The sequence below is a fragment of the Microplitis demolitor genome, chromosome 3 (assembly GCF_026212275.2).
Source record: "Microplitis demolitor isolate Queensland-Clemson2020A chromosome 3, iyMicDemo2.1a, whole genome shotgun sequence".
NCBI classification, from domain to species: Eukaryota; Metazoa; Arthropoda; class Insecta; order Hymenoptera; family Braconidae; genus Microplitis; species Microplitis demolitor.
The window spans coordinates 23,028,574-23,043,062 of NC_068547.1; the positions used below are offsets into that span (position 1 = coordinate 23,028,574).

At 31.9% G+C, this 14,489-nt stretch overlaps 3 protein-coding genes across 5 annotated transcripts; 2 read left to right on the top strand and 1 right to left on the bottom strand.

The window, feature by feature from the left end:
- The first annotated feature begins 140 nt into the window (after positions 1-140).
- Positions 141-8,799, top strand: LOC103575207 (probable G-protein coupled receptor CG31760). Of its 2 annotated transcripts, none has more exons than XM_008554907.2 (16): positions 141-614; positions 2,275-2,667; positions 2,800-3,014; positions 4,492-4,687; positions 4,764-5,004; positions 5,203-5,337; positions 5,625-5,889; positions 6,034-6,208; positions 6,437-6,569; positions 6,639-6,792; positions 7,023-7,347; positions 7,418-7,556; positions 7,624-7,729; positions 7,903-8,220; positions 8,295-8,540; positions 8,628-8,799. In XM_008554907.2, the coding sequence occupies exons 3-15, from the start codon at positions 2,823-2,825 to the stop codon at positions 8,517-8,519; spliced, it is 2,604 nt and encodes an 867-aa protein (XP_008553129.1). In that variant the 5' UTR covers positions 141-614; positions 2,275-2,667; positions 2,800-2,822; the 3' UTR covers positions 8,520-8,540; positions 8,628-8,799. The 2 variants fall into 2 exon arrangements, with proteins under 2 accessions (XP_008553129.1, XP_008553130.1); XM_008554908.2 differs by having other exon boundaries at positions 4,767-5,004.
- A 1,077-nt stretch (positions 8,800-9,876) lies between these two features.
- Positions 9,877-12,582, bottom strand: LOC103575233 (SET and MYND domain-containing protein 4). Its single transcript, XM_014443790.2, has 5 exons — positions 12,354-12,582; positions 12,086-12,258; positions 11,161-11,956; positions 10,477-11,086; positions 9,877-10,398 (listed from the first exon to the last, which is right to left on the bottom strand). The coding sequence occupies exons 3-5, from the start codon at positions 11,953-11,955 to the stop codon at positions 9,914-9,916; spliced, it is 1,890 nt and encodes a 629-aa protein (XP_014299276.1). The 5' UTR covers position 11,956; positions 12,086-12,258; positions 12,354-12,582; the 3' UTR covers positions 9,877-9,913.
- A 19-nt stretch (positions 12,583-12,601) lies between these two features.
- On the top strand, positions 12,602-14,423 carry LOC103575206 (mediator of RNA polymerase II transcription subunit 30). 2 transcript variants are annotated; one of them, XM_008554906.3, is made up of 4 exons: positions 12,602-13,140; positions 13,210-13,837; positions 13,906-14,162; positions 14,239-14,423. In XM_008554906.3, exons 2-4 carry the CDS (start codon positions 13,258-13,260, stop codon positions 14,335-14,337), a joined length of 936 nt encoding a protein of 311 aa, XP_008553128.2. In that variant the 5' UTR covers positions 12,602-13,140; positions 13,210-13,257; the 3' UTR covers positions 14,338-14,423. The 2 variants fall into 2 exon arrangements, with proteins under 2 accessions (XP_008553128.2, XP_008553126.2); XM_008554904.3 differs by having other exon boundaries at positions 12,603-13,140; positions 13,229-13,837.
- Positions 14,424-14,489: the final 66 nt, after the last annotated feature.

A 14,489-nucleotide genomic window follows, 5' to 3' on the forward strand; every position in this document is an offset into this window, starting at 1 on the left:
AAATTTTGTCTTAAAAACTGCTGTTATTTGTATACATATATATATATATATATATATATATATATATATATATATATATATATATATATATATGTGTGTGTGTGTAACTGTAGAATTGTAATAGTGTAATATAAGAGGGAATTAATCGAGCTTTATATTTGAAAGTTAGTGCGATGAGCGCAAGTACCATGAGCAAGTCGTAACACACCCACACACACATACATTTGAATTATTGAAGCATGCACGTGTTGTGAATATCATACGGGGGTGAATTGGTATATTCGCGCGCAGGCGATCGAGTGAGATTCTAGACTTAAGACCTAGACCCAAGACCATCGTTACCTAGTAGTCAGTTATAGTTAAAGCTCTATCGCAAACGTTAAGCTTCAACATCACCAGAATCTACACACCAGTACACTGAGTACTTGTGCCCGTGTACCAGCACACAGACGATGAAAAAGCTTCTGCTCGTGCTCTGGATCTGACTGTTTTTCACGAGAGCACAACCATCAGTTACTCACGGACAGTCATACTGAGCACTCGGACGCAATATCGGCGGCTTTTTATCTCTTCCCGCGTTATTTATGCCAGTCACTAGTCGCTATTGTTTATACGTACGTTATCACTTATCATACTTATATTTATTATAAATAAACTAATTGTTGCGGCAATTTAAAACTCTTTCTTTTTTTTTACATTATAAACGATTCGCTCATTTTATTTTATTTTTTCTACACTTGCGAAACACATTTACATTTAAATATACAATTACTTCAGCTTAAAAAAAGACATTTCATAAAAATTTTTTATTTGTGATGAATTTTTAAATTTTTAAATAGAAAAGTATAATTAATTTTTATCACAAGTGTTTTTTAAAAATAAAAATAATAATTGAGAAATTTAAAAAAAACCAGTGGTTTTTTTTAGGGTCATTTATAAATATAAAAGTTTACCGCTGTGGGTATATTATTATTATTATTTATACATTATTGATAAAATAGTATAACAACTTCAGCAGGTAGGTATATATATTATTTATAAAAATAATATACATAATAGTTAAAGAGTACAAAAGAGTAGATAGGATTTGTTGTGAGTTTGTCCCATAGGCCGCAGGTTGTTGGTTGCTGCATCGATCGACCCACGTATTCTCTCGAGCCTCTCATATTTCCTGGATCAGCTCCTGCTTCGCCCACAATATCTGGCCACCCACTTGTCACTTTTTCAGTTATACATTTAATATCTATTCGCTCATATATCTCTATTACATTTCATTACTTTTCCCCCTCATCTTCATTAACTGGAGACAAATATTCTTCCCAGTGCCGGATATCAATGCAGCGCACATTCGATCAATTAGTTTTAAATTATGATAGATTGAAGATATTTCAAATGAATACAGATAATGGTTTAATTATGAATCCACCTGTCGATTCACTTTCTACGTCAATGAGTTTATAATAGACGTTGTATTTTTAACTCAATGATTATTTTATTACCCTGTTATTTAAATATTATCCTATAGCTTGAGCACTTTGCGAGGTGTTATTGTCGGTATAATGTCTATTAAAAGCACGATTCTAAGTCTAAGAATCGATTTGTTAATGTATGTAGTCTATTATCTATATCCAAGTTTGTCCCTCGTTACTCATGGGTTTATATACTTTGACAAGTGACTCATGAAATTGCTGCGAAAACCCTCCAGCATGTCTTCACAACCCTATCATACTATTTTATACTGTATAAACACATACGTCTTTTACTATATATATTTTATCTACCTTACGTTAAATATAAGTTTAGATTTTTTTTAAAAACAGAAATTACTTTGAATTTATTTCTAAACTTTCACACATCGGAGCACAATTTTTTGGATGAAAAATTTCATTGTAAATATGAGATACTTTTTCAACAATTTCAACAGAACGCTTGGAATATTTGTTTTCCTTTAAACTTTTAATTTTATTGTAACCACAAGTACATTTATTTATAAACACAATATTTTTCCTTTAAAGTCTTGTTCTTGTTTAGATTAAGTTCTGCTTATGTTTTACATGTTAGCTCTATAACAATACAAGGAAAAAATATAAAATAACAAGTTATATAAATTTATACCACGCAATAAGTCTATTTTGGTATTTTAATTAAATTTTTCAGCACGATTTGATGGCAGAGGTCAACAAAAATCAATTTTACATGCAATCGTTAATTTTAAAATTGCAATTATAATTAATCATTATATTTATTTAAATAAATAAGTCTTATTTATTTCAGGTTTCAATAAATCATGCAGAAGCTTAAATGACCAAATAATTAAAAATCGTCGAGGCAAAAAAAAACTCATTTCATCAGAGCAAACAACGTCCGTGATTTTTTTCATCTATCCTCATTTTCCCTCAGGCCCTTGGGCGTTTGAAATAAAAAAAAATCCCAGCAATGTCGAAGGCACGTTCACGTCGAACGGCGCTAAAATTTAAAGCGGCCAGCTTTGTGTCAGAGTTAATAATTCTCAACGTTAAATTTATGTTTGTACACCAGAAAAAGGCTCCCGTGATATCGGGACTTAGAAAAGAATAAAAAAATCAACCCGAAATACTGAAACCTAAAAACGAAGTAAAAAAAACCTTCTTAATTAAAAGATCTCCAGATAAAAAAAAACACAGTCAGGTAAATATAAATATTTATCTAATGGGTTTCGTTCTACTTTCACTGTAGTTCTCGTAATCTCTTTACTGTAATGAACAATTACATGTAAGTTGAATGAATTATTTATTCACAATGACACGTGAAATGTTGCAGACATTTAAATTTTCAAGAAAGGGATGGAGTACAACAGAAGCTGGCACGTTACAGCATTACATCTGACCACGACCACGATGACCACCATCGCGGTCATGACGTATGTTCATGCAACAATGGGTGCTGCAAGTACATCAACCAAAACTACATCACTACCACCCACGACAAGTTCCATTCTGTCTCGTGGGAATCCCGGACCCTTTGATATTCGTCGGGTAATATAAATATAATTGTTTGTCTCAAACAAACACTTTGCTCTACATATACTGTATACTTTGTTTACTGGTTGTTTGCGAGCATGTTTGCTCATATTTTATTATCAAAATACAAAGAGTAAATTAAAATTTAAAACAACCAAAGAATATTCTTCATTCGGCTATATCTTGTGAAGAAAAGAAAGACTCAAAGAGGAGTTTGTAGCAGTTATTGTTTCTACTTGATATATCAAGACAAAGGATGAGAGGCGGAATGATAAAATAAAAAAAAATTGTTTATTATTTAGCCGTCGGCGCTCCGTCGATGGAATGCAATTTCCATTTTATTCCGGATAGAAAATAAAAGCTTTTGAGAACTCGACTCGTCACCAAACTCGACCTGTTGAAAATTACATTCGTTGAGTTACCGGAGCATTAATTTAATCCAACTTGTAAATGTTTTAACTAGTTCTCTTCCTCGCGTTAATGCTTTGCTGCTTTTGATTATAGTTTTAACTTTAAATTTATTTTTACTTTATTTATTTATTTATTGACCTAATTTTTATTTACTCTGTTTCAATATCAATTTTTAAACAGTGTAATGGTTTAATAATTTAATCTATATCACTTTAAAAAAATAAAAAACATTTTATTGCGCATTTCAAGTTAAAACACGAGAGCGCTAATTGTACGCTGTACTACTGGTTAAATTATTTTTAGGCAATTTACTCACTATTACGTTTAATTGATTTTAGTATATTGTTTAATTACAGGTTAAAATTAAACACAATTTTTGAAAACGGATTTTTTTAATTAACTGAATATTTTTCACAGGAAAATTTCTTAATAAAAAAATGCCCGCGCTCATTTTCTGTATCATTTAAAAATTGAAAAAAATTTTATCAACCCAATGAGTCATATATATGCAAATTAAATTTTTTAATTGATCTATTTATCTAAAGTAATCGTCATTATTTATGCGAGTACGGAAAATTCGTTTTTAATAACGAACCCAAAGTTTTATTTTATTATTAAAACTTGGGCTTTGAGAAAATGGAAAAATTTTTCGCCCAAAGCCGTTTTCTGCTATAAACTCTTCGTACAACAGATAAAAATTTTTGTGATAAAGTTTTATCTTTATAAAACTCGAGCCTTCACATAATTTCCTAAAAAAACTAATTTTCAGTAAAAATTATTCTCTTACTCTTAAAGCGCCAAGTTATTAATTGCGTATTTTTTTATTTTTCAATAATTAATTATTCAAAATAAAATATTTAAATCTGAATTTGTGTCAGTTTGTCCAATACAATTGGCAATAAATTATTTACAGCAGAATCGGCTCTGATTTATAATATTTACCATTTGGTATTCAAATTTCGTATAATTGATTTAACATCCAAGCTCTGGATATAAATTTATTTATTTAATCATGCGTTATATTTATTTACTGGACCGTTCATTTATTTATTTACTTTTATGATGTTTTTTATGTGAAAAGGCCGAAGTGGAAGAAGCCCTGGATATTATTGAAGCGGCGTCATCGAATTCACTCGGGGAGGATTGTGCGTCGACTGCCGGTTATAAATCACTACCAACTGGGGCGGCATTGGATCCAAGACGTTTTGATGCAGCCAGACAGAAGATAGATATGGCCGCTACGATGTTACAGACTCTTGGGTCAAACAATCATCCACGTAAGATTTCTATCAAGCAGCAAATAAATTTATTTATGTACGAATAAATGAGCTATTGATTGATAATTGAAATCAGCAGGACTATTGAACGCCGTGGCCCGATCACTTTTGTTGTCGGTCAACAATGCAATTGCTACGAGAGTTGTCGTTCTGAATGCATCAACGGATATTGTTATCTCGGAAACATGGCTAAAACGTACGCCAAGTAGTATAGGTGAGCCAATAAAACTTGAAAGCGACACCCTGCGCGCGGGATATCGACCGCATCCAGGACTCCCTTGGTTCGAGAATGCCGGAGGCTCTACTTCGCAATTGAGGTTCTTCAATACTTTATTTTTCTCTTACCCCACACTATATCTATATGTGTACACACATACATACATAATGAAACCTTTCCCACACCCACACCCACATTCCCTTGAGCGCACGTGCTGATTTCTCTTTCCATCCGTTCTTTACATAATTTTCCCATAAACAAAACCAATTTCACAGCTTAATTTATTTTATTTATATAGATCTCCTAAATTCGTATTATCAGCTCCAATAGAATCATACATGGGCTGGTGGACCCTGCCATATTTATCTTGCAAAACTCATCAGTGGATAATATCATACAGCGTTTATGTACGACAATCAGATACGCGAAACGGGTAATTTGTTTTAATTAACCTACTACACTTTTTAAATATATGTATTTATATAAATCTTACATTTACATTTATGCTAAGAAAAAAATTGTTTACTTAGAGTATTATAGTATTGTTGTAAGTATTGATTTTAAATACAAAAAGCCAAGATAAGTTATAAAAAAAAAAAAAAAAAAAAAAAAAAAAAGAAAATACAATACAAAACTTTGTAAAGTGAATATTATTAAAAACTTTTTACAGACGCGTCGTCGTCGTATACCATACTGAATAATCGCGATCGATTATTGCAGCATTCGTGACTTTTTAAGTGTGGATATCGACATCAGCGGGCTGGAAGTTAACCAGTGCGATGGAGATGTATCACCCTCAGCTAGTTTTGCTGCTGACTCACCTCTAACTCGATCATCATCATCTTCTTCTTCCTCATCTTCATCTTCAACTTCTACTTCTACTTCAACGCATCAACGCTCAGATGCTTCTGCTTCCGCGCCAGCTCATGATAATCAAATAGAATCATTTAGAGGCTCACACAAGTGTCACAACGATACCACGCAAGTAAACATAATCAAGATTAATTAGACATAATTGTGTCAAAAGTTATATATATATATATGTAGTATATAATGTATATGTTAATTTAAAATTCATGATGATGAATATAGTAGGGACTAATGAATAATTATACCGAGGGATTTACAGTGCGAGTACAGAGGACCATCCAGCCTCAGAAGTGCCGAGATCAGCGTATCACCCGTAGCACCCGGTTGGGTAAAAGGCGCCTACGTATGCAGATGTCGTGACGGCTTTTACAGCCTCGATCTTTCAAGTGCCGCTGCCAGAGAACCCGCAGCTTTCGACGGAGTGCTCGTAGAAGGTATGCGCCGCACCCTGATATTATTCCTCTTCATTCTTCTATTTATACACACAATATATGTATATATCACATAGACACCCCAAGACATCTTTCCCATCTTTCAACGTTAATTATACAGCGAAGAGATCCTCGAGTCCCTCAGTCTTTTTAATTACTCGTTAAATATTTTAACTACCTTACTTTTTTTGTTGCCATCTAAAACAATGTATTTTTTATTCAAATTTAAAGCTGCGTGGAGAGAAATGCAGATGAATAAAAGTGATTTGTATGATAAAATGTTTAGATGCACTAGATGTGCTGTCGGTTGTGTTACTTGTAAAGGTCCAGAACCTTGTCTAGCTACTTATCATTGGCCATTCAGGTATTCATTCATTTTAATTATGTTTATTATCACTAATTATTTTATTATTTTAAAAATGATTTATTTCAGAATAACTCTGCTGACATTTTCGATATTTTGCTCGTGCGGCGCCGTCCTTTTAATATTCTACGTCTACAAACATCGCAAGCTCAAAGTCTTCAAGGTTGCATCCCCTATTTTTCTATCCATAACTCTACTTGGCTGTGCAATAATGTACTTAGAAGTAAGTTATTGTTATTATGTTCAACCTCAAGTGCTATTTTAATAATAAATATCAACATTAATTTCTCTATCATTGCCACTTGTTAATTATTAATAAAGAGAGCATCAAATATTATGATTACCGAAGGCGTGATAATGATAAATTAATTGGATTAGTTTGACAATTTAATTTATTGATCACTTAATTTAAGAGTTGAGTAGAAAGTACTTGAGCTTTACTGGTATTTATAGATGGCTGCAATATTTCCTGTACTTGACGTCTACTCTTGTATAGCAACCAAGTGGACAAGACATCTTGGGTTCTGTATATCCTACACAGCTCTGCTAATGAAAACCTGGCGAGTATCATTGACGTATCGCGTCAAGAGTGCTCACAAAGTTAAGCTCACAGACAAGCAGCTACTGCAGTGGATGATACCTATTCTGCTGGTTATGATCATTTATTTGAGCACTTGGACACTCAGTGCCCCGCCTGATGCTCATGTTATTGCCGATAGTCAAGGCCTTGAGTTTAATCAATGCGAGTATAATTGGTGGGATCACAGTCTTGCTATTGGTTTGTATTTAATAATATTTAAAAAAAAAAAATTATAACCTGGAATTATAATTTTTTAAAAATTATGCAGGAGAAATTTTATTTCTCGCGTGGGGCATAAGGGTATGCTACAATGTGCGCAATGCCGAGAGCTTATTCAATGAAGCGAGATTAATTAGCTATGCTATTTATAATATTGCTGGTGTAAATACAACAATGATAGCAATCCAGTGAGTAATTAATTAATTTTTTTTAATTTTATTATTTATTGTATTTAATTATTTATTTTCATTGCAGCCTTTTTATATTTCCGCATGCTGGACCGGATATTAAGTACACCCTGGGTTTTTTACGGACCCAATTATCGACAACGGTGACCGTTGGCCTCGTATTCGGGCCGAAGGTATTTAAAACTGTTATATTTAATTTAGCTTGTATGATAATTTATAAATAAATTTTATCACAAGTTGCGTGACAAAAGTAGTGTGCAGTAAATAGAGTTAAGAGGAATTTTAATGAGCTTGTCATTGATAATGGAGTTTAGTTGTATATATATTTATATATATGTTTGTGTAGGTATTACGAGTTTTACGAGGTCACGGTGACCAGTGGGACAGTCGTGCTCGTGCTCGTGGTATCACGGCCAGCTTTTCCTTGAATGGAATACGCGGCCTTGTCGCTGAAGAAACAACTGATTTGTATCAAGAGAACGAAGAGCTTAAAGAAGAAATTCAAAAACTTGCAGCACAAATTGAGTTTATGAAAATAGTTCATATGGAAATGCATAATCGCCATATTAAACCCAAAATGGGGGGTTATTTCAGTACCCATGGCCATAATTGGAGTGCGCAGAGTCCCAATGCTAAAAATTCATCCGCTAGTTTTATTCTCAAGGTTTGTATTTTTTTTTTAAATTATTAATTAAGTAAATTATTATTATTATCATCATTTCTAAATTTATGTATTAGACGGTAGTTGAACGTGGAGCGACAGCAGCTGCCGCGGCAGCTGTTGAAGACTCGACATTTCCTTCAGGAAGTCTTCATCGCGCTCGAAGAATGGAACTTTTGCGCGAAAGAAAAGCTGCACGTGAAAGAGAAAGACAAGAAGTTAATAGGCAGCAACAAACAACTGGGAGTAAAAGTGAAGGAATGACAAGTACAAGTAGCACTAGTGACGGTGAACATGTCTGACTAGTGATAAATAGTGATGAGGTAATATATTGTATAGTATTAAAAATTTACTTTTTTCAAATTATTTAAAAATTTTTTTCTTCATTAATATAAATAATATTATTATAGGTCTGGCTATGACGACAAAATAAAATAAATAATTTTTTAATGCAACCAACATTTTTATCTACACTTTCCATGAAATTCAACGAGGTGTCTTGTATATATCAAACTCAGTGCTTTAAAATAATAATCATTTTTTTAAAACAAATTTTCATTTTATAAATTTTTAAAATTTATATATCAGTTATTTTATTAAGTAAGATAAACAATTTTATATTTATTTGTCTGTTGGAAAATATATATATATATATATATATATATTGCACTGACGTTGATATATTTATTGTAAGCATTCGTTTGCGCAAAAACTATGCCGCAAGTATCTTTGATACGTTAAAAATTCGCACAACTTGTTGTTTGTATACCATCTTTAAAAAATAAATTTAAGATGTTTAAATGAGTGTTTAATTATTAAAATATAAAATATATATTATAAGTGAATGCGGTGATAAAGAACACACATATGACATCTACAAAAATATGAAAGGATTTAAAGTTATTAAATGATGTATATAATAATTTAATTGTTGCGTAAATGCCTTATTGGAAAGTGAACAAGTGTTTGAATAATAAATGTATTAAAAATAAGTAAAACCTTTTTTCCAGTATTTTAAATCATCGGGAAAATTGTAACTGCAATTTATTTATCTACATCAATATTAACATCGGAATAAAGGAACAGAAGAAAGGAAAAGTAAAGTTTATTCATTTTTTTTCTTGTATTGCGCAATTTAATTTTTTTGTTAGTGATGAATTTTTTTAATTGTAATATATTTATATAGATTGATAAACAATTTATGTTAATTAGTTGTTAGATCTATTTAAAATTTTACAAAAGTAGTATACGAGATTAAAAAAAAATTAATTGTCTGCCATTAAAAAAAATTCATGTATTTATATTCATATATTTTAATTATTTATATTTTTAAGCTGAAATTTATGTTTATATAAATAATCAAAATTATAGACAGAAGAAAATTATCAGAATTTTTTTCTGTCAGTAAGTAAAAATATCACTGCGCTATTAATTAGCAAATATATTAGATATAAGAACTGTTGTGATAATTGGTTATTCACTTGCACTTCAAAGACAATAAAATAATTTTTCCTTCAAAAAAAAAAAATAAATTTCCTTGGAATAAATATTTTAGTTTAATTATTTTACTGTAAATTAATTAAAAATAAAAAAATCAAATAATGTTTCAACTAATTAATTAATTACTTTATTTTTGTCACAATTAATAATAAAAAATTTATTTAAATAATTTTGAAAGTTGAGTTAGTAAAGAAAACTAAAAATTTTTACTTACATTAGCCATGCTATTGAAACATTGTATTATCGATTGCTGCGTTTTAACGGCTTCAATGTTGGGCGGCATTAAATTCTTATCAAGAAACCCAGAGTGTTCTAATAATAAGGGTAATGCCTGGACGTAATTTCCGTCATACATTTTAGTAATCGCGCTGACACGCTTTTTAGTTGATTTAATCAACTGATCATTTGATTTTTTGATGTCAGCTTTGCGTGAACAGGACACGCGTGTGCAGCGTGATTGCTTATGATCTATTTTAGATCCACACAAGCATCGGAATATTGTTTCACCCATAGGTAATTTCCAATCATTTTTGCACGCATCACATGTACAAATAAAATAATATTTATCAGACAAATATTTCTGACGTGACAGTAATTTATCGCTTATAAAATGTGGCCCATAGCAATCAAGAATTTCAGATCCTTTTTCTATAAATCTCAGCGCACGTACTGCAACTTTCCCTGAAATAAATTCCCAAGTTTTAGAAAAATTATAAAACATTTCAGTAAGGTATTCAAATATTCAAATATTCAAATTACCGCCAGGATAAGAGTGCCGGACTACATTTGGATAGCAACTGTGATTAACAAGACTAACAGTCGTATAAATAGCGCCCCCAATATTTATTGGTTCCCATGTCTTCGTTTCTTCATCCCGAATATTTTCAACAATTTCATAAGCATTACAGTCGATTGCTTGCATATGTCGCATAATTCCCACTGCCAGAATTTTTATTTCCTCTACTCCAAGACTCTTAATTCCAAATTCTTCAAAAATAAACTCAAGACATTTAGCCAAATAAACAGCTTTTATAGCGCGAGCTAAATTAAGCTGGCAATCAGATTTTTTGCAATGAGTCTCCAATAAATAAACTGTCTTGTAATCCAAGGGATCATATACATTTATGTCGCTTCTAATAAACTCATTTCTATCTTCATTTTTTTCTCTGTGGTAATCCATGAATTCTTTATCCAAAGTATTCAATTCCTTGTTGATTGCCTTGATAACAGTAGCGCGGTACGCTAATAAAAGATGCGATCGCTGTCTGTTTGAATCAAAGTTTTCAATAAAAATATTGAATATCATACATTCATATTTGTGGTAACTATCCCACGCTTCTCGTCGGCATTTTTCGCTACAGAAAGAAACCTGTTGTGTAAAACAAGAAAATTTAATTAGTTATTTATTTTCAAAAATTAAAATACATTAACAAGTGTACTAACTGTCTGGCAATTGGCACAGGGTATCTTTATCTTGTCTTCTAATGAAAAAGATACATGACAATGAAGACAATTGGTACCGAGAGCTTGCTTGTCAGTACTAAAAGCAAAAGGTTTGTCAATGATAACTACACTTCCGGCTTTTATATTTCTTGCAGCAACTAAATGTCTCCCACGAACGGAATTGTGAGAAAAAGTCACAGCTTCGCTGCAGCTTAACAATTTTTTATTGCGTTTTCCGTCAATTTCAATAATTACTAATAAATTATTATTATTATTGTTATTAAATTCATTACTATTTTTACTAATTAATTTTTTAGCCTGACTCTTAAGTACACTAGATATTTTTTTATAATTATCAAGCTCATCTTCACAAGATATTTTTATATTATCAAGCAATTGGATCGCATAATCACAGTCTTTACAACACTTCTGGTACAACCCAACACTAAACGCATGTCGAGCTCGAGACAAAACAATTTGAATGCCCAAGGGCAATAAATTGTTGCTTTCAACGGCAAAGAGTGCTTGAGTCAGTAGATTTATTTTACCAGCAACTGTTTCCTTGGCTGTTTCTTTCTCTAAAAAATTTATATAATCAAATAATTGCCGAGCTTTTTCGTTATTTTTCCCGGTAAACATTGGAGTAATTTTTAAACCAGACACCTGTTGTAATTGCATAATCATTTCGATCATCTTGTGTCTGTTACCGGATTTAGAATAATCATTGAACTGCTTAATAAAAGTCTCATCGTCTTTTACTTTGTAAACGTCATTGAAAAACTTTCCGATTGTCATCCTAAAAATAAGTGAATTTTTTAAAATTTAATTATTTAATGAGTAGTGAGTAAAGTTGTAAATGGGAGATGTAAATTTTAAGTACAAGGATGTAGTTATTGATGGTAAAAAAAAAAATATAAGTACAGACCTAGTAGCGTGTCGCTGGAAAGCTGGAGTCTATTATCAAGGTGGTTTACGATGGATTCGTTGGCACGCACATCTACTCGTTGTCGAGGCAGAACAGAAACTAAAATTAGATGTCGAACCTCTGATCATCGTGTTGTTGTATACCTTGTTGACTTTTAAATTCTAGGCGTGTTTCTATAAGATAAATAAAAAATAAGAAATAAAATTAGTTTCAATTCTATTGGGAGAAGTATTCTAAGTGGAGTAAAAATAGTAGAGTAAAAATTTACCTTTTAAGTTAATCCTTGACTGTTATTTGTGTAGTTATTGTTGTATTTAATGTTTGTGATGTAACGACACTAGTAATATTTATAACACGCGTTTATGATTTCGAAATTTGCGTAGTGGGTGTATGGAGGACACAGCAAAGAACCAGCTGATCTTACATTCCTCAGATGCATTGAGACATTGGAGCCGAGATATATAAGATTTCTAGATAATTACGAATGAATGGGAGTAGTTGCGTATGCGATATATATGAACGTGTAATTGACTGATTTTTTTATTGGTTTGAATAAATAACTTTTTGACGTTTACTGATTTATTGATCGAATTGATGTCACTGGACGGTATTTGGAGAAAAATATTTTTAAATTTTAAATTTATGAAATTTATTAGTGCAGGGAAAGTTCTATTGGTGAATAAAAACTTGAAAAAATATTTTGGAGTAAATGAGTGTGTTTTTCTTGGGATTATTTCAATAGATTAAAAGAGCGCGCCATTTATATATAATGTCAGTGCGCGCAGGCGACTTGCGCATTTTATTTACACCCGCGAGTCCCTCTTCGACGCAGCACGTGAAGCACGTGTATGTATATATATTGTTTAAGACTTTTGTGTACAAATTCAGAAGCTGACATTTTGTTTACATTTTTTAAGTATTATGTATATGAAGTTGATCATTGATTTTTTGTATATTTTTAAAACTGCATGAATGGTTTTCTATGGATTTACTACTTGTAGATATCAATTTGTAAATGTATAAAATAGTTTATTGTTATTTTTTGAGGTTACGAGGTAAGATTTAAATTTATTATAACAATAATAATAATGATGGTTATTTAAATTAAAGTGTGGGGTTGACAGGAGAATATTGTTTTTGTAGATTTATAAATAAATATAAGGATTATTGAAATGGCTGGTCAACAACCGTCTTTTCCATCGGGTTTTCCGGCACCCCAACAGCAAGCGATGATTAATCAATTTGGTGGGGGTCAAATGGTACCAGAGTTGATGGGCCCTCAGCAAGGAGGCATGCCAGGAGGTTTAGTTAATCCCCAACAGTTTGGAGGGAATGTTGGTGGCAACGTTGGTGCCGTTGGCCCAAATCCAATGGGTATCCCAACAGCTCAGCAAGTTATGACCCAACAGCGCCAACAACTGGCCCAACAGACCCTCATGCAGCAGCAGCTCCAACAAATGCAGCAGCAACAAATGCAAATGCAGCAGCAGCAACAACAGACAGCTCATGTCCCTCAGAGCAGCCAAGCTGCTAATCAGGTACAGACTCCTCAGACTCCTGTTCCTCAAGTTCAGCCGCAAATTCAACAGCAGCAGCCTCAACCTCCTCAGCAACCGGCACAGCAGCAGCCTCAGCAAAAGCAACAATTTAATACTGCCACTTTATGTAAACTAGGCCAAGAAATGGTACATGATATTGTCAACCGAACTCTCGAACTTTTTCAAATTCTTAAAACTATTCAACCTCCCAACGGTAATTGTTGTATTTTATTATTTATTCCTTATACTTTAGAGTATTTATCACTTATATTTTCATATTAGGTACTCAGCAAGGAGCTACTGTAGCAAATGAGAGGCAAAAGAAGATGCTGAATCAGCTCCAAGCCAATGCTTTATTTTTTAAACGTATCAGAATGGTATACAATGCATGTAATGAAAATTGTCAATTACAGGGTATGGAGTACACGCATATCGAGAGTTTGATTCCCTTGAAAGAAGAGTGGGATATGAAGTCAGAGGAAAAGAAAACCTCTGAAGCGTATCGACACGCTTGTGAGGAACGCAACGAATTAATTGAAGTAAATAATTTACTATCATTATTTTTACTTTAAAATGATTAAAAATAATAAATCAATTTCTTAATAATTATTCCAGCAAGTAACTGCCAAAAACCGTCATTTGAAAGAAATAATCGATCATATACGACTAATTATATCGGAAGTAAATATAATGTTGCATATGCGGCGATCTTAGGATTAATTTTAATCAATGTATTTATTTAAAATAAATTATTTTCAAAAATAAATATATATGTACATTTAATTAATAAAATAAAATATTAAGAATAAGAATTATCAATTTTTTTGAAAACAAATTTGAATATTTTGTTCATAAGCTCAATATAT

Bases quoted from the DNA above. Each gene is read 5' to 3' on its own strand.
- LOC103575207 (XM_008554907.2), top strand. From the start codon at position 2,823: ATGGAGTACAACAGAAGCTGGCACGTTACAGCATTACATCTGACCACG. The intron at 7,348-7,417 runs GTTTGTATTTAA...AAAATTATGCAG, and splicing joins GGATCACAGTCTTGCTATTG to GAGAAATTTTATTTCTCGCG. The intron at 7,730-7,902 runs GTATTTAAAACT...ATGTTTGTGTAG, and splicing joins GCCTCGTATTCGGGCCGAAG to GTATTACGAGTTTTACGAGG.
- LOC103575233 (XM_014443790.2), bottom strand. From the start codon at position 11,955: ATGACAATCGGAAAGTTTTTCAATGACGTTTACAAAGTAAAAGACGAT. The intron at 11,087-11,160 runs GTTAGTACACTT...TTTACACAACAG, and splicing joins CCTGTGCCAATTGCCAGACA to GTTTCTTTCTGTAGCGAAAA. The intron at 10,399-10,476 runs GTAATTTGAATA...AATTTATTTCAG, and splicing joins CCGGCACTCTTATCCTGGCG to GGAAAGTTGCAGTACGTGCG.
- LOC103575206 (XM_008554906.3), top strand. From the start codon at position 13,258: ATGGCTGGTCAACAACCGTCTTTTCCATCGGGTTTTCCGGCACCCCAA. The intron at 13,838-13,905 runs GTAATTGTTGTA...TTTTCATATTAG, and splicing joins AACTATTCAACCTCCCAACG to GTACTCAGCAAGGAGCTACT. The intron at 14,163-14,238 runs GTAAATAATTTA...TAATTATTCCAG, and splicing joins AACGCAACGAATTAATTGAA to CAAGTAACTGCCAAAAACCG.